Source organism: Struthio camelus, chromosome 2 (genome assembly GCF_040807025.1).
Source record: "Struthio camelus isolate bStrCam1 chromosome 2, bStrCam1.hap1, whole genome shotgun sequence".
Taxonomy (NCBI): domain Eukaryota; kingdom Metazoa; phylum Chordata; class Aves; order Struthioniformes; family Struthionidae; genus Struthio; species Struthio camelus.
This window is the reverse complement of record NC_090943.1, coordinates 121,358,748-121,385,934: the sequence shown is the minus strand read 5'-3', so window position 1 is coordinate 121,385,934 and position 27,187 is coordinate 121,358,748. Positions and strand designations below refer to the sequence as shown.

The following is a 27,187-nucleotide window of genomic DNA, read 5'->3' as shown; positions in this document are numbered from 1 at the left end:
ATCGCTGGGCACCACGGAGAAGAGTCTGGGCCCATCTTCTTGATACCCTCCCTTCAGACACTTATACACATTGATCAGATTCCCCCCTCAGTCTTCTCTTCTCCGGGCTCAACAGACCCAGCTCCCTCAGCCTTTCTTCAGAGGAGAGATGCTCCAGTCCCCTCATCATCTTTGTAGCCCTCCGCTGGACTTGTTCCACTAGCTCCATCTCTCTCTCGTACTGGGGAGCCCAGAATTGGACACAGGACTCCAGGGGAGGCCTCCCCAGGGCTGAGCAGAGGAGGAGAATCACCTCCCTCCACCTGCTGGCAACACTCTGCCTAATGCACCCCAGGATCCCATTGGTCTTCTTGGCCACAGGGGCACGTTGCTGGCTCATGCTTAACTTGGTGTCCACCAGCACTCCCAGGTCCTTCTCTGCTGAGCTGCTTTCCAGCAGGTCAACCCCCAGCCTGTACTGGTGCATGGGGTTATCCTTCCCTAGGTGCAGGACCCTGCGCTTGCCTTTCTTGAACTTCATGAGGTTCCTCTCTGCCCAACTCTCCAGCCTGTCCAGGTCCCTCTGAATGGCAGCACAGCCTTCTGGTGTGTCAGCCCTTCCCCTCAGTTTAGTATCATCAGTATCAGTTGCTGAGAGTGCACTCTGTCCCTTCCTCCAGGTCATCGAGGAATACATTGAACAAGACTGGACCCAGTCCTGACCCCTGGTGGACACTGCTGGCTACAGGCCTCCAACTAGACTGTGCCACTGACCACAACCCTCTGAATTCTGCCATCCAGCCAGTTCTCAATCCACCTCACTGTCCACTCACCCAACCCACACTTCCTGAGTTTACCTGTGAGGATGTGATGGGAGACAGTGTCAAAAGCCTTGCTGAAGTCCAGGTAGACAACATTATAAACTGTTTATTTTCAAATCACATTTCAAATCACTGTACACAATGTACTGTTTGAAAAAAAAATTATCTAAGGAAGGAGTTTAGATGAATGCCCCATAAAAAGGCTGTATATTATGATCTTTTTATAGTAAACTCACTGTTCCCGTAGAGAAGATGGAATTCCACCCAGGTAGTACTTAGTGAAATTGAAGATATTTATGGTGGCATTAATACCAACACTGACATAAACAATATTCTTCTGTCTGGCAAGCAACAAAGCAATCTGAAAGAGGTGAATAATGAGAATTACTTCACTTAACAGCCTTAAATCCTGATTAGCTGTAGTAGTTCAAAGGTACTTTGCAAAATTTTGGCATTTTAGCCAGAGCAAATGCCTGAGGAAAATGCTCTACTATCCAAATAAAGGGCGGGTTTTTTATTTTTCTCAAGAGGATTGCCCTAAAAATACACCTCACCTAACATTCATTGCCTTCTATTTGCAGTTGAAGATTCAGCAGCTGCTGCCTGATACAAAGACGAGATCAGTCAACTGACTGAAGGTAACGTGACCCAGCATAAAGACTCAAGTTGAAGATGCAGGAAGGGGAAAAGGGAGAATGAATACGAATAGCCATCAAATGTTTTAACTATGTCCTTAAGATTTCACTTTTCTACCACAACAAAACAGCTGAACTAAAGCTAAGCAGACAAGCAACAAGAAAAAGATTACAAAAAAGTAATCTCTATAAAGATCAAACTGGCTTGAAGAAATAAACCTTTAGCTGGTGAAAACTTATCTGCATATTAAAATGATGTTGGTATTTACAATGAACATAGCTCTTTCTTAATAAAGCAATGCTCTCACAAACATTTGTTTTGTCTTGTGGTTATTCTGTAAAAACTGAACTTGGTCACAGGAATGCATGACAGTAGACAGTGTAAAGATTCGTTTTCATATGTTCATACTAATCCTATCCAGCTTAATCCTCTCAACACAAAAGCAAGACTTCGCAGCTAAACCTTACTATAGGATGTTTTGTTTCAGCTAATGTATATTTCCACAATTAATGAGCTCTTGGTTGTTTAAAAGGACATACTTGTTTTTGTTCTCCATCATTTACAGTTTTACTGTTTTCTATTTCCTTTGGAGGTTCAGAGTCAATTTTGTATCTAAAAACTGGATGACCGTTTTTAATGAGTACACTGATGAACTGATCCTGCAGTAAGAACAAAAATTGTTAAAAAAAAATTAAACTGTGCAACATTTCATGCATATTTCACTGTCGTGTAAATTAATGAAGCTGTCTAGTTATTTCAATAAAGCTTTTGGGGAAAAAGCACAAAACAGCATAAAATTTATAATAGTAACTATAATTACTTTAAACTCTCACAAACAGATCTAGTATCAGCTCTCCAAATCTCTAGAGGACTTTTTCTCCTTTCAAGATGTCTACCGGTTTTTAACAGCATTAAGAAATTATTAGTACATGTTGCAGTGATTGTAAACATTCCTATAATATCATTAGATAAGTGGTAACACTGCAGTATTTTGGCCAGCTTTTACAAGTATAATTCACCACCTTCTAAATTCTTCCTTATGGTGTTACCAACCATGTTTAGATTTGGGGAGGAGCAGGCAATTCCATTTTTGGAGGATTTCAATATTTCAAAATTGGTTTAATTCAAATTAAAAAATGAAATCCCTCAAATTCTGAATTCTCCACACAGCCTAATGGAGAAGTTACCTGGAATGATTTTCTCTCAACTATGACAAAATGAGTATTCAAGCAGCCATAAAACATACAGCAGAATATACTAATCTGTTACACAGACAAACATAACAGTTTTAAGAAACTTTATCACAGTTATTAGTAAATCTAGCATGTTCTCAATTAAGTGAAGTTTTTAAAAAGTTGTATTTTTGATCTCTTGTACCACAGAACACCGCAGACAGAAGCATTCCCTGAATTACCTCATTTGCTGCAAAAAACACTAGGCCTTCATCTGCAGTAGTCAGAATTGTCTGTTCATAGCGTGCTGTTATGTATGTTTCTTTAGATGTGACACTGGCATAACCAGTGCCTTCAAAATAGGTTTGGTCAGACTCTTCTTTATACCTGTAACAATGTCACAGATGAGAATGTATGAGAGCAAAAACTCCCACTACATGGACTTACTGTCATTATCATTTAAAAAATGCTTAAGCTAAAGTATTTGGTAGGGCCACTAATAGGACCAAATTCTGATCACACCCAAATAAAAAGAAAACCTGCCACTGGCTTCTGTGGGATTTGCATATCCCATCTTTACAGATGAAATGTCTGATTTTAAATATTTAGTGACTGAATTTTTCCACTTAGTATAATATTTATCCTATAAAGAAGCTGGATACATTAGTCCATGGATTTGGAACTTAAATTCTTTGTCTGGGTATTGCAACATTTAAATTCTTGGCCAGGGGATTGAGATTGCCATAGATGTGAATGTTGCCAACACTGAAGATTTTCTCTAGGAAATATAGGTAATGATCAAGACTTAGAGAAAAATCACCAGTTTAGCTACAGTGCTTATTCTCCTGGATGTGAAGAGACAGGAATTCCTGATGATAAAATAAGAGAAATGTGAATTTCTTACTGTAAAACACTTTGATTCATACCTTCTGCATGGCTGCACTTCAGTGGTATTAAGATTAAATGTCCTCTTGAAGTTGTACAGGCTGATAATATTCTCATTTATATTGTCTAATTCAATGCAGCCTTCATAATGAGGATAGTCTAGCTTATGTGGAGGCTGCAAAAATAGTGTCATCAAAAACATACTGTCAGTATCAGCTGAAAAAATCTTACATTGACATGTAATTGCTAGTACTCATTGCAAATTTTCATAAGACACAGAAAATGATATTCTAAAATATCATGAAGTTATTATGTATTTGGATATATCCAAATCGTTCAACACCATCCCAGGGGTACTACACCATAGTTTAAATCAGGGTCACGTGGGTAGACTGGAAAAAATAACTTAGCAGGGCCAGACAGCTTTCATGCCGTCCTTGGCAGATAAAGAAAACATTATGCTCCCTTCTTTGAGTTCTAGCATGCTACAAGCCAGGCAGCTTCCGTAGGACAAAGCATCTCCTTCCTCCTGCTTTATTCCTGCTTGCATGGATAAACTTTTATGTAAGCAAGAATACAGTCTGGCACCCCACCTTTGAAAGACTGCTAACTCCAATCTTAACTGTAAGAACAACAGATTAATTAATATTGAAATCTCTTTAAACCTAAGCAATCCTTTTTACCCTAAAATCTGGTGGATATCCTCCAACATAAAAGACAGCATTGCTGGGATCAAGATTCAGGAGAGTGTGACCATTTCCTCTGCCATCATTTGAAAGATTTGTATACGCTGGAGAAGTTGATGTAGCTGCTGTGATGTAAGTCAGCTTCACATACTGGTAAATCCTAAAACGAAAACAGAAAGGCAAAATAACACATTTCATTAAAAAAATGTTCTTAACAGGTTCTGGAAAAGGGTATCTGTTGTGTACCGTGGCTCTTTTACCTTTCAAACTTAACTTGGTCCAAAACGGCTTCCTCAGTGTTGCTCTCAGTCACCAATTGTTCCACGTTTATTTCTGTTTCGGTGCCTCCCAGGTTAGAGATGCAAGTGAGGCGACCACGTTTCAGGGCCATACCGATGTAGTCCTGGGAAGCCTGAGAATAGCCAAGCAAATAATAATTAATAAATGATTAACGTTAATGATGGTAAGATAGAGTAATACTTTCTCAGACACAATATCATACTGTGAATGAGTCCGAAGTCCATTCCCTTAACATATGAAGCATTATGATCAGAATTTTTATTAAGGTTATCGGTTCTATTTCTGGGAAGAATAAACGGTAGTCCTATGTGTTGCACTGATTCAGTGAATGTATTTATAATTTAACTGAGGAGTCATGAGTAGCTTTTTATTTTTATAACAGTAACAATTAAAATAATTTCCACTTTTGTAACATCTTCTAGCTGAAGTCATGAAAACATGACACATTTAGTAAAAACGTAGACTCAGCACTTGTGAAATGAAAAGAACTTTAGGAACAACACTCAGTCAAGGGCAATGGCTCCTATTGAGATGACTAGAAGCAGCAATTTCCCCCCAAAATTTGCATTTTATTTCTTCAACATACCATATTTCACAAGGAAAAATTAAATCTCTGTCAACAAGTATCCTGGCCAGATATTCAGGGAAGAAAAAGAGTGAAATTCAGTGTAGAATAACTACCTTTAAACAGCTGTCAATCTATGCATAAGACACACTACAGGTACAGCTGCTGTCAGATAACAAGACATAAAAATACATACTTAGGCATCTCCTATGCAGGAACAGTTTAAAATGTTTGTTGGTGCTTGTGCAAGCAGGAATGCACAAACAAGTCTGTATTATTCTGCATATTCAGGAGAGGCAGAAATTAAGAGGTGAGTCTAAAAATGATCACTTTTTTTCTTTCTACCTAGTACAGAAACACACAGTTACTTATATTATGATAACAGTCAAAGATCTGAAACAAGAGTAGAACTGAGTTCGTGCTGAGTGTTGCAGAAACACAGCCAGTTCTGACAAGATTATATGATGATATCCATGACTGAGAAGTAACTTGTGAAGCAGCAAAACAACAAGGTATCAAAGAGGAAAATAGTTATTCACAAGTTACTTTGCCAGTGGAGGTATGAACCACTCTTAACAGAACACTTCTTCTACCACATAATGGCAATTATACAAAATTAGGCTAACAGTAGCTACAAAAAACTTCAGTCAAAATAAATTGTCTGTCATTCATTTCTCGAAGCTCGTGGCCTGTTTTAAAAGTTGTATTAAATTGCAAAATATACCTACATCTTTATTACCCAGGTACAGGACAAACATATTTGGTGCCCTCTGGAGGATATCTGATCTTTTATGAGGTCTTTGGAGAAAGAAAGAAAGTGAAGTATAGCCTTTCAAATCCTCAAGGTTCCTTGGAGGTCGAACTTCTACTCCAGAGCTGCCATTGAACCGCATAGGAATAGCAACCTATTAAGAAAACAAATTCAGTTAGTTAAAAGTAGCTGCTGCAGGTATTTCTACTTATCTCACTGTTGTGTGAATTAATGGTTCTTATCCTAACAAACAACATAACTAGGAATCAGGGTGGAAAAGACTGTATTATCAATACTTATCACTTACCCAGCACTTTTTTTTCTTCAGTACTTAGTAATCAACCCTTACCACACCTTTGTCAAGTAATTGTTATCTCCACTGTACGCACAGGAAAGGACGTGCCCTGCAGCTCTAAAGAGCAGACCTACAAATTACTTAGGTGTCTATTTACGTATCTTCATACTTCACTTAGCTGGACTTGACTGCTGGAAATTAAAATGCACCACTATCAATAGAGACATCTTCTATTACAGCTGTTTACACCAGGGTCACAGATTCATATTATTCATTAATAGGACACTATGTTACTTGGGATTACCTCAGGGACACTTCTGCTGCTATCCAAGACCATGCTATCCCTCGAGCAACTACAGCAGTTGCTCAAATGGAAAAAGGGCATTCTAACAAGAATATATCAGTAGCTGACTTCTAACGTGGTGAGGCAGCTAGAGATATGAAAGCCAGCAGCACATGCTTACACAGCTTTTTAGGACGTGTCAAGTGCTCCACAAGCCACGCTTTGGTGGAGAACCTTGCCTCTGAGCTACAGAGCTGACTCTACCCCTGCTGTCAAAGAAAAGTCCTTACAACATATCTTGGAAGGGAAGTGGCTATTGTACAAATGGGTATTGTAGAGATGATCTGGAAAAAAAAAAAAAACTTACAGAAAGAAGGAATGAGCAGGAAGGAAGCTATACGATGGTACTGTATCCACCACTCTATTATGTATGGATTACTCTACTTCCCTCCCATCCTCAGAGTTGCTAAAAGTGCTGGGTGGTGCTATTGGGTTGAATTTATGTCCTGTCTTTCATGCACATTTTAACAAAATGATTTAGAAAGAGGAACAAAAACACTGCTGTATGCCCACACCACCGAGGTTAGGCATGACCTCAGGACAGGTTCAGGACAGTGTTCAGGACAGTGTTCAGGACCGACCTTGTTTGCAGCATCTCTTGCTTGCTGAATAAGCTCTCTTATGCGATTCACATTCTCAGAGATGTTACTTATTGGCATCAGCTGTTGGTTAATACTCGCAATCTTGCTGAACAGATCCGGAAGTGTGTTTGTCAATATTGTTACTTTGATGAAAGAAAAAACACATCATTGAGGGTAGAAAGGAGGAGGAAAATGGATGCCAAATATGAGATAGGATTACACGGTTATCATAAAAGCAGTGAAGAGGGTGACTGCAGAACTGTTTTCATTAGTTCCACAATACTATGGTGTCCTCATTGAAACCAGCAGTTTACACAGTATATATTGTACTCCTGGAATCTGTGACCAAAGGGATTTGTGGAAGCAGACAGAACTAGCAGTTCCAAAACGGTGTTAGATAATTTCGGATCCACAAACAGCTACTGAACAGAAGAGGAAGGGATGTGCCCTTTAACATTATTATACCCTGACTATGGATACTAGGGGAGTAACAGGCAACACGGGGGTTCAGGCTTATGTGCATTCCCTGAATAGCATCTCCTGTTGCCACTGTTGAAGAGTGAATACTGGAGTAGGAAGAGCATTGGTCTGTCCTAATAGGGTATTTCTTATGCTCTTGTGTCAGAGTTGCCAGTCATCACAATTCAATAGTGAGTCTCACAGTATTTGGGAAGGTTCAATTTCAAGAGAAAAAGAGATATTATGAAAATCTCAACTTTCATTAAACAGGAAATAATTTTTCAGCTCTTGTGATTGCAAAGAAAAGATGGAAGCATTAGAAGAGCGCAACCTAAAGACGCAGAAGCCAAATAAAAATAAATCCAGACCTAATATTTTTCTAAATATGACTTCTAAACTGATCTCTTAACTGCAGGGATGACTCATGACTCAGCAATAACATGCAGTGCTAACTGTTACAATTATCTTGTTTATTCAAAATGTTTTATCTCACTTCAATTTATCAGATAAAAGTTGCTGAAAAGATGGAAAAAGATCCCTGTAAGTGGTTTGGCATTGTGATTGCCCCTTATTTTGTATTCTACATGGTCTTTATATTTAATGGATGCTAAGGGTGGAATCCACTTCACTTAATTTCAGCTGACAGTCTAATCGTCTAAGTCTTTTCTGTAGTCACTAGAAAATATGTCTTCAGAGGCTAATCACGGTATCAGTTTTAAACTCATATCTCAGGATGACCTGAATTACCTTCTGTGCCTGTCCCTTTCCATTTGCCACAAAGGAAGCTCAGAAAACTAGCATAGGTTAGATGCCTAACTTTTAGATGACTAAAATTAGAGAAAGCTACTCTTGCTGCAGAACTGAGTTCACCTAACAGTGAGTTGACAAGTGTCAGACAGTGAGCACTTGCAATAGTGCACAGAACACTCACCTGAATTGTTTGCCTCTGTCAACACTTTCCTGAAGTCAGCACTCTGTGTGCTTCCATAGGTACTCTTAATTTTTTCCACATCTGCTTGAATTGGGAGCAGTTCACCCAACACATTAGTTGTGACATCCTCGGCACTTTTTACCATGCTCTTTGCATTGGTGATTTTGCTGTCAATATCATCTGAAACACACACAAACGCATGTGCAGATTCTTATAGTAATAGGTGAATAAGGCAGAACAAAAGTGATCAGTAAGTAACTGACCTCTGTTTATCCCATTGAGATTATTTTGAAGAGTAACAAAATCAATTTGTAGTTCATCCTTCTGTCCATCAACAACACCAACTCTTTGATTTATGTCTTCAAGGTCTGGAACAGTAACTGTAAAACATTAAATTTGCCTTTTGAGTTTTATACAGAAATACTACCTCTCTGATGGAGAAGTGGTATGGTAGCATCACCCAAACCGCTGAACAGATCTTACATTGCCACTGAGGTTTGAATTGCACTGCAAAACAAATGCAAGGCTTTTAGAAGCTTTGCTGGAGAGGAATGCTGCGAAAACAGGGAAAAGGGAACAGCTGGACACCTCACATTCCCAAACATAGCAGAGGTGAGAAATCCACTTCCTTGTCCATGAAAATAACTATCGTGAGATGTTCCACTTCAATGGCACGATCCTTGGCTGGTTAATTATGTGCTGAAATGCTTTGCTGAACTGTGAAAATTGCATTGTTCAATGAAAATTTCTAATATTGTGCCAACATTTCTACTATCGCTTTCTTTCTGGGTACCTTGTAATGTCCTTTCAGTCTCTTGTGCTTGAGTCAAAAGCGCACTGCTCTCAGCTTTTAACCTTGCAGCTTTTCCTGATAGGTCTTCTCTCTTCACTGTCTGGTAACAGAAGCATTGTACTATAAGTTTGTTTTAATAATTACATTGAAATCTTAAAGAGTAAAAAAAAAGATAGCCCAATCCAGTTTAAAAAATAAATATGCAGAGATTTCACGCAAAGAACAAGACCCTCCAACCACAATTATCCAGATTAATCTAGGCATAACACAGCCTCGGTCTTTGACAAAGTTCTAATAGAGTTTGGAGCATTAGATAGAAATTACAGAAATACAGCTGTTAGATACTACTCTCCTGCTGGAGCGCTCATGGGTATTAACAGAGGAAGGTAAAAGAGAAGAGCTGAAACCACCTTCCGTGATTACCAGTGCTGGTTCATGCACACCTCTTCTATTTTGCACTGAAATGGACAAGGAGTATTCACATGGACAGCCTCACCAGAGATGCAATAACTAGCCTGTTTAACGCTCTGGCAAGACTAATACATGAACATGCAGAATAGCAACTTCCTCATATAATGGCCACAGACAAATAAGGCAAACTAAGACACACAGGTCTTTGATTTTGGTGCCTCCTTGATAGTAAACAATCTTACCTAGCTGTAACAATCTTACCATCATTTGGCTACTTACGGGACTTACCAATAAAGCTGAGTCAGCTGCGTTCCCAGCTCTGTTGGCTGCTTCCTCTGCTGCTTTGATGGCGTTGACAATGTTGTCATAGGCAGTAGAAGCTTCCACAGCGCAGCTTACCAACTCATCCTTTCTGGCATTGTTCTTTATCCTGTAGGAAACAGGGTGAAAAATGCAGCCTTCTGCAAAGACCACAGACTTTGAGAAGCATTACAAACAGACCTGAACTCAGTAATTTTTAATCAATATCAATAAAGAAAATGTTTTTCAGTTAGATCTTTAATTTCATTCTGCAAAAATATCAAACTTAGAAGCAGACCAATATGAAAAGATTCTTTAGTAGACAAAGACAAGTTCAGGCACTTGGCAAGGTATGATTGTGGGTCTCCAAAATAGTCTTTAAGTGATTAAGATAGGGAGAATTCCCCAACTCACAGGGTCAGTGAGCCACCTCCATCACAGACCCAAAATATAGTTCAGTTCAGAGTAGTAGTTCAGAGCAGTACCGCTTCCAGTTAATTTCTGGCTGCTCCAGCAGCCTACAGAAGTGGCCACTGATGGAGCACAGGACAGAGCAACTTTGAGACCACTTGTTCTTGCTGCAAGAACCAGCGCGACAGCTCTGAAATCAGAAACAATAAAGAAAATTCCTTGTACCCATTCCACTTGAGCTGTGCAACTGCCCAATATTAGCTACCTTGTATTTGTGAGAATGCAAGCTTGTTAATTAAAAAAGTCACACTGAAAACTAACAAAAAAAAGGACTGTTTTTTATTAAGAACTTTCCAGCTAAATTGTGTCTTTTGGAATTTAATTTAACTTTTGAGAGTTTCTGGCTGGAATAATGACAAAATGCAAACAATTTGCACAGAGAAAAATTAGGGTTCTGCTTTTTTCGTTTCCTTCTGATGTGCTGTAGAAGGCCTCCAAAACCTCACTCCTATTTCCAATGTAAAGTACAAATAATGGAGGGAGAAAGCCTAAGCCATATCAAGTTTTTCCTCTCTTTGCCTTTCTAGAAGATTCCCTGAAGGATGAGAAAACTATGGGAATTCTTTAACTCATTTATGATAAACAGGTATGTTTGAAGACTCTGCCAAGATAGCCTTTCTCCCAGTTATTTGTCCCAGTTCATTCCTATCATAAAGGTATGAGTACAAATACCTGAAATAACACTATGAAAAATATTCTAAACATCTTCCCACTCCTTACATGAGGATTTTCTCTCATGAGTTAAAAATTCATGAAATGTTCTTACGTTCTCGACTCCAAACAGTTCTTGAGAAAAATACAATACAAATTCAGGAAAAATACAGAAAGACCTGTTTTTGTAAAAAGGAAAGCTTGCGAGAAATTGCCATATACCATGAAGAGGCAGAAAAAGGCACAAACGTATTTTTTTCTGGCTTTGCAAATGGCCATAAAAGCAAGTGAAGTTACAGACATTGCAACTGTGGATGTTATGTGCAAAAAATGCTTATTTATAAGAATGGGAACATACTCATCCAATTGTTTTGCCAAGGCTTGCAAAGATTTGGCATGATCCTCAGCCCTCACCACCAGAGGTTCTTTGCTGGCTGACAAGGAACCGTTCGTGAGCTTTTCATTCAGATCCTTCCTTGCTCCATCGAGCTGAGCAGCCAGACTTTCATATTCCTATGGGTTTATAAAGATAAAATTTAATCTGTATTCATAAATGTTTGATTTTCTCCTTGTCACCTTTACCGTGACATATATGTTGCACCTGAGGAGACCAAGGGGAAAAACAACCTTTTCCCACATACTCTGAAGTTTATTGTAAAAAACTGTTAGTCATTACATTATGCTTTTATGTCCATTATGTAAAAACATAAAAACTGCCATACTGAGTCAGACCAAAAGTCTTTCTAGCCCAGTATCTTGTCTCTGACAGTGGCTAGAAGCAATTGCTTAGAGAGATGCACAAGAAGAGCACAATTACATAACAATATTTTTCCCAGCTACTCTTCCAAACTTCTGCGGCTCAGTGTATTTGTCAGACATATAATAACTCCCAACAAGTTTCTCTTTCAAGAACTTGTCCAGGCAGGCTCCTCTCAGAGCCTGAGATCCTTCCCTTCTCTTTTTGTGTGACTCAGATTAGCCTCATGCTCGAGACATGGAGGTATTATACATGACACTTTACACTGACAGCAGGATTTTTTTTTTTTTTAATCTTAACTTAAACAGGTTAACTATACCTCTTTGCTCTTCTGCAATAATCCAAGTACACTGTTAGCTTGTGTTAGGGAAGATTGGGCAGAGCTCAGAATATCCAAGATATTGTTCTGTTGTACACTTGTCTCATCAATCCGTTTCTGAGGAAACATGAAAGGTTGAACAACATGTGATTGGCTCAAAAATGAGAGACAGGGAAAATCATACCTCCCTAGTCTAGCTTGTAGTAGAATTTCCCAAAGATACTTTTCCTATATTAATCATGTGCCTATAGTGTTTAGGAGCTCAGGCTATCTTACTGATGGTAACAGTGAGAAAACTCAGGAATTTGCAGTAGTACGGCATAGCGTCTCAAGACAGCTGAGCAGCAGGCTACAGAGGTCCAGTTATTAATGCTCAGCCCATGAAAAAGCAGTTCTAGTCAACACAAATGCATCGGCAGGACAGACCATCTCTCAGATCCAAATAATGTAACAGTATTGCACGTCTGACTGCTCCCATCGTTCATGGCTTTTAAAGCCATATACCTTAAGGACCTTACTACATGAAGTTCATCAGAATCAGGAATTTCATCTAGAATAGGAGACAAAATGGCGAGTTACAGCTGAAGAGGATGGATAGGCAGACACTCTCCTTCCTGTCTTTCATTAGACCTACATTCTTTTGACACTGTCCTGGTCACATAAACAGGCAACAGGTGAGAGTAGACTATATTTATACCTGGACAGACGTAGAATGATGGAAAGAGACCTCAGAGAAGGTTTAAAGAATTTATGCCACTTGGCTTTGCAAGGCCAATAGCAGCAATAAAAGCACTTTCTATCTCCTGGGAATTAACTTTCTTCTCCCAAACCCCAAGTGCTATTACCTTAATGTCTTCCAACAGAACTCCGTTATCTCTGTTTACATTTTCAGCCTGCTTGATTAGTCCAGTGGCCTCATTCAGAGCTTCACGAAGGTCAGTGAGTTTAGATTCGTATTCATTCAATGAATCCCTCACAATTTTAACAAGCCCATGATTTTCTTGGTGGTACTTTTGTAGTTCATTCTTAACATGTGCCAGTACTGCGGTATCAGAACCAGAAAGAAAAGCTTTGTTCAGAGAGGAAGGGAACCAAAACAAACCTCCTTCAACAGGGCTTACCATTTAGGATTAGAAAGCTGTGGTGGGGTGACTGAGCATCCTTTGCATCACTATAGTATCAGTAATACTATAGCATAGATGTTATTCAGCATCACACTGGCTCAAATTTGGTCACAAAACTGCTGCTAAAGACATGGAGCATACTCTTAGAGAAAAACGTTTATTTACCTATTTCTCCACTAAATAAGGATGAACTTCTGGAAATATTTAACTGTTTTTATCTTTTTTAATATGAAATTAAAACAATGTCATCACCATTTTCCTCTACAATGTAGACGTCTACATCTCAGCTAGTCATTAAAGCTTCCTCTGTAATCAGCAGAGAGATACAGGCACTTCTAGGGCACATTTCATCTCATAGAAGGTAGAAACCTAAAACAGGCCAAATGAATCACACTCTTAAAGAGCGTCCATTTCACTGCCTATACACAGGATATAGAAGAGTTACTCAGAGGTAGGTATCAAGCCCAAAGTTAAGGGAGATAAATCTCACTCATAAGGTCCTTCACACTTCTCAGCTATACCCCTGCTTAGGGGAGAAGCCTGTGACTTTGCTATCCTTGCTGTCTCTAATATGCAGAATCATCTTATTGGCTGTCCCAGTCAAATACGTGCAGAGAACATAAAATGGAGTACAACTAGAACTTCGGTACCTCCTTATCCTTTTATGATCCGACCCCTGTATTACTCTAATGGCTTATTAACATGTGACTTTAAATTATACATGTGCAATTTTTCTAAAATAGCTGCATGTACCTTATCTTCTACATTATAATACACAGAGCACTGGGTAAGTATATATAATCAGCTACATTTTTATTTTACTGACATTTCTCTAGTTATTAAAGAAGGCTGTACTGGGTTTCTTCCCTAGTCTATCTTAGTTTCTCTCATAATAAAGTAAAAATGCCTTTAAATCCCCTACAGAATTACCAGTTGATTTTGACTGACAATTACTACAAACCCAGCAATATATTGCAAAATGCCCCTCCCCGCACTCCATCCCAACCAGTCAATAATGCTTCAAATTTAAGACTGAGCTTTCTAGAGAACCAAAAGAAGAAGATGGGAGAACAAGCCCTTACGCAGCTGAGCTTCTCTTCTCTCCTCTTCTGCATCTGTTAGCAGTTGGCCAAAGTTGCGGTTTCGCATCTCTGTCATCATGCGTTGAGCTTCAGCGAGTTCTTTGGCAGCATCCCCCAAGGGCAAATTGTTACCTTCTGCATTTGTACCAGCTATTTGTTCTAAGAGCACTGAAAAAAAGAATTCAAACAGAGGACGCCCTTAAGCCTGTTTAATAGACACAAATCACAGGGCTGATATCCTTTCTGGAAAAGGCATGCCTACTCCTGAATTCATTAATGAAGTAGAACCATCTTGTGTTAACTGTGCTAATCTGAAAAGTATCCTGTCACACCACGAAAGTTAGTAAGATAGCATCAGGCTTGAAATTTGTCCAGAATTACCAAATTCCCAGCAATAATTTTAAGCATCTAATTTAAAATACCCAAGGATAGCAATCCAGGCTAAAGTCAGGATAGTCAACCAAGTGCTCTAAATCACCCTCTGGAAAAGCTTCTCTGTCCCTATTCACTGTACAAGGAGGGTAGGCTCTTAAATTTGCATTATATGTAAGATTTCTAATAGGAAGAGTGAATTCTATAACTATGTCTAACTTTTTATTTTATGAAGCTTTTTTCTAAAAAAAACTTCGTGTTCAATTAAGAATACTATAAGTAGACTGTTCATAAAACAAAACATACTGGAAACCACTGGAATCATTTTTACCTTGTATATTATTGACAACTATTTGTATTCTTGAAATCAAATCCTTTCCTTTCTGATTAGTTTCGCCAAAATTATTAAATAAACTCTCTGCTGTCTTGTAGTTCATTTCAGCCTAGCAAGGGAAAAAAGCAATTACATCAAAGATATCTGGATACAACAAACCAATATGCAGTTAAGAGAAATTTATTTTTAAATTAATTTAGTAGGTCACCTTTTCCTGGAGAGCATTTACGTCATGATTTAGGTTAATGAAGTCTGTCTCCAACTCATCTACCTTTGAACCCTGATTATGAACAACAGAACGGTAATTGTTCAACAAGCCCTGAAAAGAAAGCAAAAGGAATTCCAGTGAATCACCCAGACACAGGAGACAATGAGCAAAAATTCACTGGCTTAGATCTTTACCCAAGGTAAATGAAGACAGCACTACTAATTTTATAGCTGACCAATTTAACAGCTGGGCCTTTGTGTCTGTGAGTCCAGCAACTGCTATTCCAACTAAGGAAAATTCCTTTAGAATGTAGTGTTTACAGTAGTGCAGAGGCACAAAGTGCTGGAAAAAGTAAGTGCTACAGGGAAACCTCAGACATACAGCTTTCAAGCTGAGTAGGCCTAAGAAAAGCAGAGATATTCCTTCTCTTTCAGAGGACGAGGTGGAACTAATAGCTTTCTGCCAACAGGTGGAGCCCAGTACTGTCAGGATTCACCACTTGAAATCTAAAGTTCATCAATGTCTTCTTGTAAGCTGACAACAAATAGCATAAATTCCCAGGTTCAGCTCCTGTATGCTTAACCTGAAATCAGTTTAAGACTGCTCTTTGTATGTATGTGTACCTTTAGGTCCTTGATGCGTGTTTCCAAATGTCTCATCTGCTCCAGTGTGCGGGTACTCGCATGGACATTTTGCAGCTGAGACTTAAGCAGCTGAAGCTCATCACCGATTGTGCTCAAATCCTTCAGCAATGTAATTACACAGCTATCGCAAGCTGAAGGGAAAGAGCATGAGCAAAAGAAAACAATACGTACTATTGATATTTTGCACAGAGAACATTTCATTGAGCGCATTAATAAATAAGAGGCAATGGAAACTTTTTTATGCTTGTCATCCAGTGCTACCTGAAGAACAAAGGCAACAAAAAGGCCTGCAGTATTAAGGAGAGTGAACAAACCTGGAAATAAGGAGGAGGCCCCACCTACATCTGGCTAAACAGCCTTTTAAATACTATTTCCCAAGTGCTTTCTTGACTGTTTGCTTTTTAAAGATTAACTACAGGACACTGCCATGCTTTTTTAAAGTCTGCCACCTTTAAAACAGTTATCAGTATATATCTAAAGCCAGAAATCAGCAATCTAAGTGCAGTTCTCTTTCATTACTTACAATCACAATCTTCATCAGGATCCACATCTTTTGGTTCATTATTTAAACATTCTGAAATCAGAAAACTATCATCAGTAACCAAGATTCTCTTATGGAAATGTTACTATTGCATTTTTACACTCACTTTCCATGGTTGGCAGCCATGAAAACACTGTGCAACCCTTTCATAAATCCATAATCAGCGTGAACTAGCCAGACCGTCCAGAAAGCTTGAGAGCGCCGAGTTTAGCTCCTGCTTGTGCCTTGCTGAGATCTACATCTTACTCATCCCTCAGAATGACTGTAACCTCATAACATATGCTACTTGCATAGCAGCAGGAAGCTCTCTTGCATCAAGGCTGGTGAGTCCATTCCATTTTGCCTAGACTAATACTGTGATTGGAGCAAAGACTATATAGTCTACTAATTAAAGCATTTGCCTAGGACATTGGTTCAAACCCTTTATCTAACCTCAGCATCCACATTTGAACCACAGATTCTTATTCCCAGAAGGATTCTAATCCACAAGGTACTGAGAAATGTTTACGGCCTTCTTTCATAGCTGTTTCAGTCTGCACGATTAAGAGATTACTAAGGATTGAGAGAAATCCAGAGCATGTGGATAGAAGGAGGCACTGTCCATAACCTAAAGCATCGAGCCTGGGCCATAGATACAGGTGGTATACAGGTGGTGTAGACACTGTCATCAGACTTTCCTACAAGCTAGCACAAGTGACTGCCTGTCCTATGTGCTGTTTTCTTACAAAATTTGTTATAAGAAGGTTAACCATCTCCACGCTTTTGCAGGATTCTTACCTGGAATCCTAACTTTTAGGAGGCAGGAGAGGAGCTGGCTGCTAAAAACATCATCATATAGGACAAGAGTCTCCCTGCCTTTATGCCTAGGTCCCCGTTACTTATTAAGTCCTATCCGCTACTGCAGAACTCACAGGGCTGCCATCTCCTGTTGAAAGTGAAAAGGACCGAGCAAGTCTTTTCCTTCAGAGGATGCACTTAGGATATAGCAGCCTTTGCTGCTGCTGTCAAGAGTCAACAACGGCATGCAACTGTGAGAGGCTACAGTGATAAAATTAGATCTGATTTTTAACAGTAGCATGAAACAGCCTGGAACAAACTGCCTAGCTGTGCCATTTCCTTTGGTGCCTGCACATTAAGTCATCAGGAAGTTACACAGTATTGGTAGTGAGCATTCCTGCCAAAAGAAGAAAAGTCACAAAGAATCTGTTTGTAAGAGAGTGACGGAAATTATTTTGAAAGCAAATACACGTGCAGTCCTGCTGTTGTATAATTCAGCTAACACAGGATACATTTCAGCTGTGGCTACAAAGTATCAATTAAATAAAACTATTATTACAGCTTATGCACAAATCACATCAGCTGGGAAATGATGAAATGAAAAAATTCAGCCAAGTGCCAAATATCACACACATATAAACCTGCCAGAACATGTTGTGCTGCTGATCACAGGTTTTATTGCGAATGCGGAGAAAAAGATGGCTGATCAGAATATATTGTTGGAGATAAACTGAAAACAAACTGGCTTGCTCAATTCTGCCCTAAGGATTAGTTTGTCCTAGCAAACTCTTGCTTGGAAAAGAGAAATGATAAAACATCAAGCGCTGCTTGGATCTGTTCCACAGAAAATAAAAATATAACAAAGATGCCTTATTTTAATGATGAAATACAAAATGAGAACTAACTAACAAAAAATTGCACCAGGTGCCAACCGCAGTTCACGTCATTTGCTGTTCTCTTCTCATTTCTGTGACCAAAGAAAGACAAGATGATCCTTACAGTTATTTGAATGTAGTATGAACATTGTGCAAGGAAATGAAATGGGAAAAAAACAGGAGTCTTTAGTTTGACATTTCACTAAAATGTGAGAAGGAAAAACTGCCTATGGGGAAAGAAAAGTATAAATCTATTGGAGAATAAAAATAGGGGGGATAATCAAGAACAGCTGTCCACATGTTTCTCAGCAGAAAAGAGTATTTCAAAGGACTGAGGTGAATCACAGTAAAGACGGGCTAAGGAACACAGGATTACACCCTTTACTTCAGAATTACAATAGATAAAGCAAATATACGCCTGCAGCATAATATTCTTTGAAAAACTTAACTAGTAGTGGAGTAGATATATGAATGACATCGGGAAAATTAAGGATGTCTCAGTCTGCAGATGCGTGTATAGCAGGATTTATAAAATAGCCTCCTGAGTTAGATGCCTAACTTCCATTGTAAACACAGTTAGCTTAGATATCTAATATGGCAGTGCCAGATGCAAACTCTGAAGATGTCGTTGATCTGTCTCAGATACATTTAAAAAGGGCATATTAATACTGCTCCATGAGACATGTTTCATATTTCATAACCCCTAACACAAGTGGCAAGATAAGACTTAAATATTTTAGAAGAGAAACAATAATACATTTAAATACATGCCTGTGAAACAGAAAAGCAAAATACGTTTATTTTATATTTATACTGTTTATGAAGGAAAATCATGACAAAATGCCCTGCAAAGGTGAACTCAGTGACTCAGGACAGCTCTTCCATGACTACGCTTTTATGTTTAGGAAACTTTACGCTTTGTTAAAAATGATCTACATTTCTAACAGGCGTAGGTCTTTCCTGAAGTTCAACTTTTCAGAAGATCTTCCATCTCTGCTTCCCAGAGAGTAAAGAATGTTTCCTTACACGTTCATAGGCCCTTACATACCTCCAGTCAGGTGGTCAGAGCTAACCAGCTGGCCATTATTATTACAATTACATTTTTGACAGTAGCCTCCATATTTTTGTGGATTTCCAAAATATCCAGGAGCACAGCTAGATAAAAGAGATATAAATGTTGTTTTATTAAGTATTTGAACCTGCTTTTGTCAAATATACTTTCAGTTTACAAAAACCCAGTTCTCCTCCTGAAGAAACTGTCAAGTAGTAGATTTCATGTCTTGGACAAAAAGGATGTATTTTTGGTTTACAGTATCCTCTGCACTCTGCTAAAAATATCTAACCAAGTCCTACAGAAAACGTTTCTAAAAATAAAAGAACTCCCACAATGCTCATCTAAAAATAATTCACTTAGTCTGTAAAAGCACACATGCGCACAGATGCATACATAGAGGCAGTTTTAAAAGGCTTAACCCAGGAAACCATATCATTCTGTTCTGTGATCCCACCAGAATTCATGTATTAAGTAGGATCATACTGCAAGCACATGCTGAGTTTTCAAACAGCAGCGGCACTGAATGACATTACCACCCTTCTGCTGAATGCTACCTGCTCTTGCCATCTTCCAGCAAAGCAATCCGTGTGAGCAGTCCCTAAATATTTTCTAGGAAAAATATATTGCCTGGACTGGCTAGACAGTATTTCTAAAAGTGATTCTGCTGTATGATCTAAAGGGGTAGTAATAAGTGATCAAAGGGCCATGATAAGTAGCTGAGAGTGGTAATATTTTCCACTGCTACAGCTAGATCTGGAAGAGCAAATCTCTCCATAACCTACCGCTTATGTGTCAAAGGTAACAGTCCTGAAATACTGCAAAGTTGCACCCCTAAAAGATAATGTGCTATTGTAGGTACTGTCTTCAGGTGAGACACCATGACTTACTGGCCTCAGGTTTCCAAACCAGACAACCCCAATTCCATTATCCTGGAATCCCAGTTCCTCCCGGATTTGAAACTCAGTGAAATTGCTTCCTCTTCCTGCCTGAAATTGTTATGCTATATTTCTTTTGCTTTGCCAAACTGTTGTAACGTTCCAGCAAAACAGACGGCTTCAGTTTTGTGTTTGTACACTCCACCTGCAGTGCACATCGGAATGATGTGGCATGAAGGGTATGGTATTAAACATTACATGGTTGCTGCCGGATAACTAATTAAGAACACTGAAGCACCAACAAGTACGCTAGAAGAAATGGGAAAATGCTTTCAATTGGAAAGGGGACAACATAACTGGAAGTCACTATTCTTAGAAAGAGTGAAGGATAAGACAATACACAGGGGAGCTATTCAAAGTCATTACCACTTCTCTTACCGATAAAAACTGTGTAGTCACTAAGTGTGTTGTGGAGAATTATTTACATTTCTTCAGGGGGTGTTGGGGTCTCATCTGCAATTATACTACAGCACCACACTATAGCAGCTATTTATATACCTTCTTAAGTGTGTGCATACTACACATACACACATGTACATATATTATATAATAGAGATATACCGCCTTTGATGGTGTCTCTCAGAGACATTTATCCTGAGAAACAAGTCACTTACCGTTCACAACGAACTCCAGTATAGCCTTCTTTGCATAGACACCGAATTTCTTCGCCGTTTGCCACACAGCCAGTTGCAAATCTGTAAGAGGTAACAAACATTTTATTGTGAACACATAATCAAATGGGTTTTGCATTCTGGATGCTAAATTCAGCTAAATGACTTTCATATTAAAAGACTTTTATACCACCAAATTACTGCTGAGTTAACTTAATTGCCTGTAGATAAATTGCAGTGACTAATTATTTGAAGTTTCATATTTTTCCCCTAAATTTTCTCCTTAGATTGAAAAATAATCACTTCCTGACCCTCTGGACAGAATATAATAGTTCACTACACAAAGGAATGCCTAAAATAAACCTTAATAGTGATGTTGTAATAAAAAACAGGTCTATGTAGCTATTTTATCTTACTAGGCAAGAATCAATAGTCTATGCTAGACAAAGTTCCCTCTGGTTTGTATTGCTCTTTTCTTATTTATAGATGGAAGCATTAGATCTTATTTTTATGTAGCTAATACATGAATACATAATACATAATGCATCTTTTTCTTTTTTAACCAAGGCAGGATAGAGTTATGCACCCCCTTAGAGAGCTCTAAGGTATATCTCATTAACACAATGAACATTTTGGTACGCTCTTTCTAGCAGACTCACCTGGATTCAAATTTCAATAGGGAAGATGACCGTTTTTTGGCCATTGTTTGGTGAGAAGAAGGCAGGAGGTGAAGATGGGATAGGCCAGCTTTGTTATTTCCATTTTTTAAGCCAAGAACAGCTGGATAAACCAAGTCTGTCTATCAAAGACAAGTATCAGAAGTCTGCACTAAGAATTATGTATAATTTGACTAGGTGGAAGACTGTTAACTCCAACAATGCAAGATGGGATGCATTTCTGATGTAATGAATGGTATTTACCACCCGAATGTGGGGTGAAACTCTCAGCTATGAAACTATTGCAGGCTTCACGGTCTCCCTAGATATTTCAGCACCCTTAAAGCAAAAGATGAGTAAAAATGGGCTCAGCCAGCCTCAGCAAACACCTGCAGAAGAAGCCAGTGTTGTCAAAAACAGATCTATCAGAGAGTCATCTAATAAATGAAAATCTTGTCTATTGTCTACTAGTGTAAATCTCTTACTTAAGCCTACCTCGTGTTTGCTTCTGCACCTGGCAAATGCTACGTGGTGCCTTTAGCAGTTCATAGCTTAGGTTTTTTTAAAACCCACTTGTTTTTGTTGAACACATTTCACGTTTCAGAACTGATCAATGACAGTAAACAATGTGGCTCAGCATACTGTTCATTTAAAATAAAATTTATTGCCCAGTTTTAAAAGCCTGGCAACCTCATTAGATCTGATGAAATTTTTTTTTTCTAGCTCAGTAATATTTGCTGAGTACCATTTGCAGTTCAAATGGAGTATCTGCCTAGGAGACAGCACAGTCTTTCAGAATGTCAATATGTGCTTGTGAGCTTTAATTTTCTTAATTATTTTTGCATCTTACTAAATTTTATGAATTCACAGAAAAGGCTTCTTTCATCATTGCCACTTATCTCCTCTATGCTGAAGGAGATCTGGCTGAGTGTAATGGTAATGAACATGAGATTAAAGATAATTTACATCCTACATTTCTCCCTTTTACCAACTCTGTTTGGCTTCTCAGGACCTTTTACAGTACCTGTTTGTATAAGGGCAAGGACATGTCCGACAGGAACCTTGAGTGGCATCTCCAAAATAACCATCTTTACAGCGTTCACATTTATCCCCAGCAGTATTATACTGACAGTTCTTAAAAAGGAAACAAGCAAAAAGGTTAACAGTGCCTTCCCATTCTATATGATTCTATTGCTATTTTAAAAATTATAGCCCATCTATTCAGAAACTCTAAGAATATGTGTTTTCCCTTTCACATAATCAAGCATTTATTGCCAAATTGCCTTCACTACCAAGATAGATTGGTTTCTGTCATTCTCTAATTGTAGAAGCCCATTTTGCTCACTGTTGTGGAAGAGCAACACATGAATAATCAGTATTAAATGTATTTTTAAAGGAATTCAGTCGGATCTGTAGTTTGTTAAAAAACATTTCTGTAATGCATTCCTTATATCTTGATATTTCGATGGCACCCCTTAAAAATTCACAAGATTTAAATGTAACTTTAAATTTTGCATCTTAACACAAATTAGAAGGCAGACACAATTTAAAAGCATGCAGTTAACTGAGTCCAAATACATTCTTAAAAATTTCTAAGAAATTACTTCCAAAACTAATTCTCTTGGTAGATTCTGATTAGATTTGAATTTCATGCATCTTCCCCAATGTAAATGTAATTTGTTTTTAATTTCCTAACTGGAATAAATAATGAAAAGTGAATGCTGGGAAAAAACTGTAACTGATACAGCCCATTTTCCATGATAAACTTGCTGGAAACTATATCTTATTTTAGAAATATTCTTATTCCTGGCGTTGTCTGAACGTCACATGTATCTATACGTTATGGCAGGAAGACGATAAAGTTGCTTTTGCTTTAAGGAAGGAGATATTAATTTACAATACAAGTTGTTCAAGTACATTGTTGAGCAGTCATAAAAATTCAGTGAAACCAAAATCCAAGAGGCATTCACACCCCCTAGTTCCACAACTGTTTTCTTCATAATTTCATTGTGCAACAGATGGATTCAGTGACCCGCAGAGCTGAGTGTGTACTAATGAACTGAAAGATGCAAAGAGAAAGTGGGCAACTGGCTGGAAGCATTCACGGAGCAGACTGACCGCACTCTCATTTCAGGAACCTCCGATGGCTTAGAGCAATGGCTAAAAGCCCTAGTGCCATGACTTGCAGCAGAAGGGCAAATTTTCCCTTCAGATGAGAACCAGTTCTGACCTTTCCATCTCCTCTTGTACTCCATTCTCGTCCACATTTCCTCATACCAAGATTTCCTCAAGCACATCAACAACCGTTTCTGCAGCCTCTGCACATAGTAACCCATAATTTTTTTGGTTAAATAATTAAATTTGTGGCTCATTTATGAACGGTTCCGGGAAGGAACAGGCAAAGCTTCAGTTCATGGTGACTAGGAGCCATTTAACTCGGGTAAGCTAAAGAAATATGAAGACCTTATGTTTACAAAAGGAAGCATTTTAAAATACAGTCTCTAACAAAAAAAAAAAAAAGGTGACTATTTTCCTGCAAAAAAATTCATTGAAAATTCAACTGGTTTCTTAACAGTTACTGTAAACTTGGATAAACCTGAAGAAAAAATTAACAGTAGAAGAGCAAAAGACAAGTATTTAATACTGCCTTAGGTGAAAATATTTGTGGAGGAAGCCCCCCCCCCAACTTTATCTACTGACCTTTCTTTGGCTAAAGCCCACTCTGCCTACAGAAATGTAAGTAAGTCCATATATATATAAATATATATATGAAGAAACTTTAAGATATTTCATAATAAAGCTACTCTGAATGTGCCCTACTTCCCTCCAGCTACACGGCCTATAAAGAAAGAAGGGCATAAACCGGTGCTCCCAAGGCAGGGCGGAAGGCAGCCAGACCAGCAACTCCCTCGGGCCTTGCATAGTACAGGAGAGCAGAGCCTCCTCGAACAGTCAACTATTGCAAAATCTGAAAGGAAAACTCCCACTTGACCCCCATGCACCCATATGGAACAAGATGCCACTGTCCAGTGCGTTAGGGTCACAGGGGAAATACCTACATATATGGAGATATTGACATGAAATAACACGTCAGAGGATGAGGAAGTCTCAGCATCATGCTGCAGCAAAGGGAATGTACCTTTCAGGAGGAAAGGCAGGGACCACTGAGACACAAAAGTCTGATTTGTGCTAGAAGGGCAAACTCTTCTCCATGTCCTCTTGTACTTCCTTCTTCACATTCAGTAGTGCAGCCCTAAGACCCTCTCATCTCACCACCAAGCAACAGGATACTGTCTGAGCTGAGGAGGACTGTCCTGCTGCCACAGAGGAAAAGGTCAGGGTCAGCTGAACAAAGCCTCCTATGGAAGCTATAACTGCAGAGAAGCTGCTGCGTGAAGGCAGTGGGGACCAGTGCCCCTGGAGATGACCAGAGAGCAAGAGGCCGAGTGAGCAAGCCTTGCACTCTGGATACTAAACGCGACCACTCCACGGTGGGAAGCCTCACGGCCTTCTCTGCACTGCTATGGGTCTTTATGCCAGGGTTCCTCTATAGACAGAGACCAACTCATTCCTTATTAGGTGGAGGCTCATAATCAGGCTCTTTGCGTTTTCTTTTTCACTGCATTATCCTGGATGACTTTGCTCACTCTAAAGTTTGTCCGAGGGCCGAGTGTTGATTTAACTCCATCAATCTAAAAGTTAACTCAGCTGGGGAAAGGAAGGGATAAAGAGAAACCTAAACCACACATTTCAGGAGAGAAAAGTGAAATTTGCATTTTTTGGATTTATAATTTTCATCTAAAGTAAAACTCTCTCATCTTTACAGCTCTGTGGCAGCAGTTTCTTGTCATGGCCTGCCCTGCCTCACCACAGAAGCAGACTGTAAATCATTCCCCAGAATATGCTGAATTGGCTTATACCTTCCATTCAGGCAACAGGGTGGGTTGAGACAAAGTCAGGGCTATTACATAATGCAAAGGAATGCACCACGGGCAGAATGGATTCAGAATGAACAAGGAAGAAATAATAGAGAAAACAAACCATTGAAAGATTTTGGCAAGGTTCTTGTTCACAAAATAAGTCAAAAATTAGTGAAAAGTTATAACTGGGAATTTTTCAGAACAAACAGTTTAAACAAGTGTCACAGATGTAAACTAGAGAACCGCAGTAAGTCACATTTTCATTGCTACTAAGGCTGATCAACTCTGATGAGGCTGCTTTAGACCTAATATGGTGTGCCAGGGAGCAGAATTTGGCCCACTATATCTTCTGTAACAGCTGCAGTTTTCTAATTAACCTAGCTTTTATCCCATTTATCTCGTTGTATTTACTCTAATACTTTTAAATCCATCTAGCTGTAAATTAAGATTAGTGGAGATTTACTGATGCTGATTAAAAATATATTGTTCTGCAAAGACTATATAGTGTGCATGAATGTACTATTTGTCAGCATTTACAAACCCTAACTTACATGTATAAAACTATACTGCATATGCCATGATAAGATCCCTTATTTATTCAAAAGTATTGCAAACATTTATGTACGTACTTAATTTGGTGTCTTTTTGTACCATGAGCTAACAAAGACTATAGGGAAAAGAAGAAATCAGAACAAGGGCATAAATGATTCTAATTACCTACTGTTATGTTAAATATACAGGGAAGTGTATGCAAAACTGGAACTTACAGCCATTTATAGTACAAGATAAAAAGAATGAGGTATGCAAATATTATTTTTAGCTGCTAGCAAAATGACAATACTATAGAGCCCATCCTGCAGTAAGGTAACTGTTTTTTCTTCTTCTTTTTTATTTTTTTAAATTATTTTCTTCAGTGTTAATATTTTACTTACAATACATTTTCCAGAACCATCCTGACATCTATTTGAATTTCCATTGCAGTTGCAGGGAACACAGCGTCCAGTAAATAATCCTTTATTCTCACGATAAAATCCAAGGCCACATTCCTAGATAGAGACAGAAAGAGAGAAAAAAACAGTGAAAGCTGATGAAAAGAAAGTTTTCACAGGTTATGGGATGATAAATTGTTTGCCATTTCCACGGAGTAGTGGAGGTATACATTTCCTGACAAGCTCTTCTAAGCCCGTTTAAATAACAAGTATTTTAACTCAGTAAATGCCAAAGAATGGAGCTGAAGCAGTTTCAGCCTAGCATCTGAACCTTGTGCTCTCCATTTTGTGGTTGTGATGTACAGTCATCGTTTTGACTGAGCAAAACACATTTCCTGTGGCTGTGTACAAAGATATAGAATTTGACTTTTAAACCACAAAAAAGATTTGGATATAGATTCATACTAGGGTGTACTCAAAGAAGAATATATGGAAATCTCATATATTAGCTAGCGGCTATATGAACTCTTGATAATAATTTAACTACAGTGTATTCTTTGGAAGTACTTCTAATGAGATACTTTTTAAATGAATTCATCATGACTTCCAAAATAAGTCTACCTGGAGCTATATGAAGCCATGATTAGGTATAGCTAGATGATCTTACAAAACATAGAGCGCTCTAGTTTCTAAGTACAGGCTTGTCCCAGAGACCTGAAAAGTATGAAAAGAATGTTCAGCCACTGAAAGCATATGAACAGAAATACAGCGTGCCAGATCAAAGTCAACTTTAAATAGGGAGCTGAAACAGAGGAACATTATGAATAAAGCAAGAGATAATGTCGTTAAGTGTGTTAACCTACATCAGGTAGGTAGTAACTAATATGTTAAAACCAGTCTTGTTTGGCATGGGTGTAGAGGAAGGGAAAGTACAGGGAATTCTTCCTGGGCATGGGGCCTTCCCGTATGTAGACCAGCCACACCAACCACAACAAAAATGACCGAGCATAAATTGATCT

At 38.6% G+C, this 27,187-nt stretch overlaps 1 protein-coding gene across 1 annotated transcript in view; it reads right to left on the bottom strand.

Annotated features, from left to right (window-relative positions):
* The window catches only part of LAMA3 (laminin subunit alpha 3), a 126,314-nt gene that overhangs the window by 16,116 nt on the left and 83,011 nt on the right, over window positions 1-27,187 (bottom strand). Inside the window, exons 39-62 of the mRNA XM_068932364.1 lie at window positions 26,172-26,285; window positions 22,344-22,453; window positions 20,667-20,747; window positions 19,112-19,218; window positions 16,394-16,444; window positions 15,850-16,001; window positions 15,227-15,337; window positions 15,016-15,127; window positions 14,313-14,480; window positions 12,952-13,148; window positions 12,107-12,223; window positions 11,389-11,543; window positions 9,897-10,038; window positions 9,198-9,297; window positions 8,668-8,784; window positions 8,405-8,584; window positions 7,015-7,157; window positions 5,773-5,949; window positions 4,440-4,591; window positions 4,177-4,339; window positions 3,535-3,668; window positions 2,851-2,995; window positions 1,976-2,095; window positions 1,037-1,161 (exon numbers count right to left, since the gene is read on the bottom strand). Coding sequence (XP_068788465.1) covers window positions 1,037-1,161; window positions 1,976-2,095; window positions 2,851-2,995; window positions 3,535-3,668; window positions 4,177-4,339; window positions 4,440-4,591; window positions 5,773-5,949; window positions 7,015-7,157; window positions 8,405-8,584; window positions 8,668-8,784; window positions 9,198-9,297; window positions 9,897-10,038; window positions 11,389-11,543; window positions 12,107-12,223; window positions 12,952-13,148; window positions 14,313-14,480; window positions 15,016-15,127; window positions 15,227-15,337; window positions 15,850-16,001; window positions 16,394-16,444; window positions 19,112-19,218; window positions 20,667-20,747; window positions 22,344-22,453; window positions 26,172-26,285 — 3,173 coding nt within the window. The remainder of the gene's footprint in view (window positions 1-1,036; window positions 1,162-1,975; window positions 2,096-2,850; window positions 2,996-3,534; window positions 3,669-4,176; window positions 4,340-4,439; window positions 4,592-5,772; window positions 5,950-7,014; window positions 7,158-8,404; window positions 8,585-8,667; window positions 8,785-9,197; window positions 9,298-9,896; window positions 10,039-11,388; window positions 11,544-12,106; window positions 12,224-12,951; window positions 13,149-14,312; window positions 14,481-15,015; window positions 15,128-15,226; window positions 15,338-15,849; window positions 16,002-16,393; window positions 16,445-19,111; window positions 19,219-20,666; window positions 20,748-22,343; window positions 22,454-26,171; window positions 26,286-27,187) is intronic.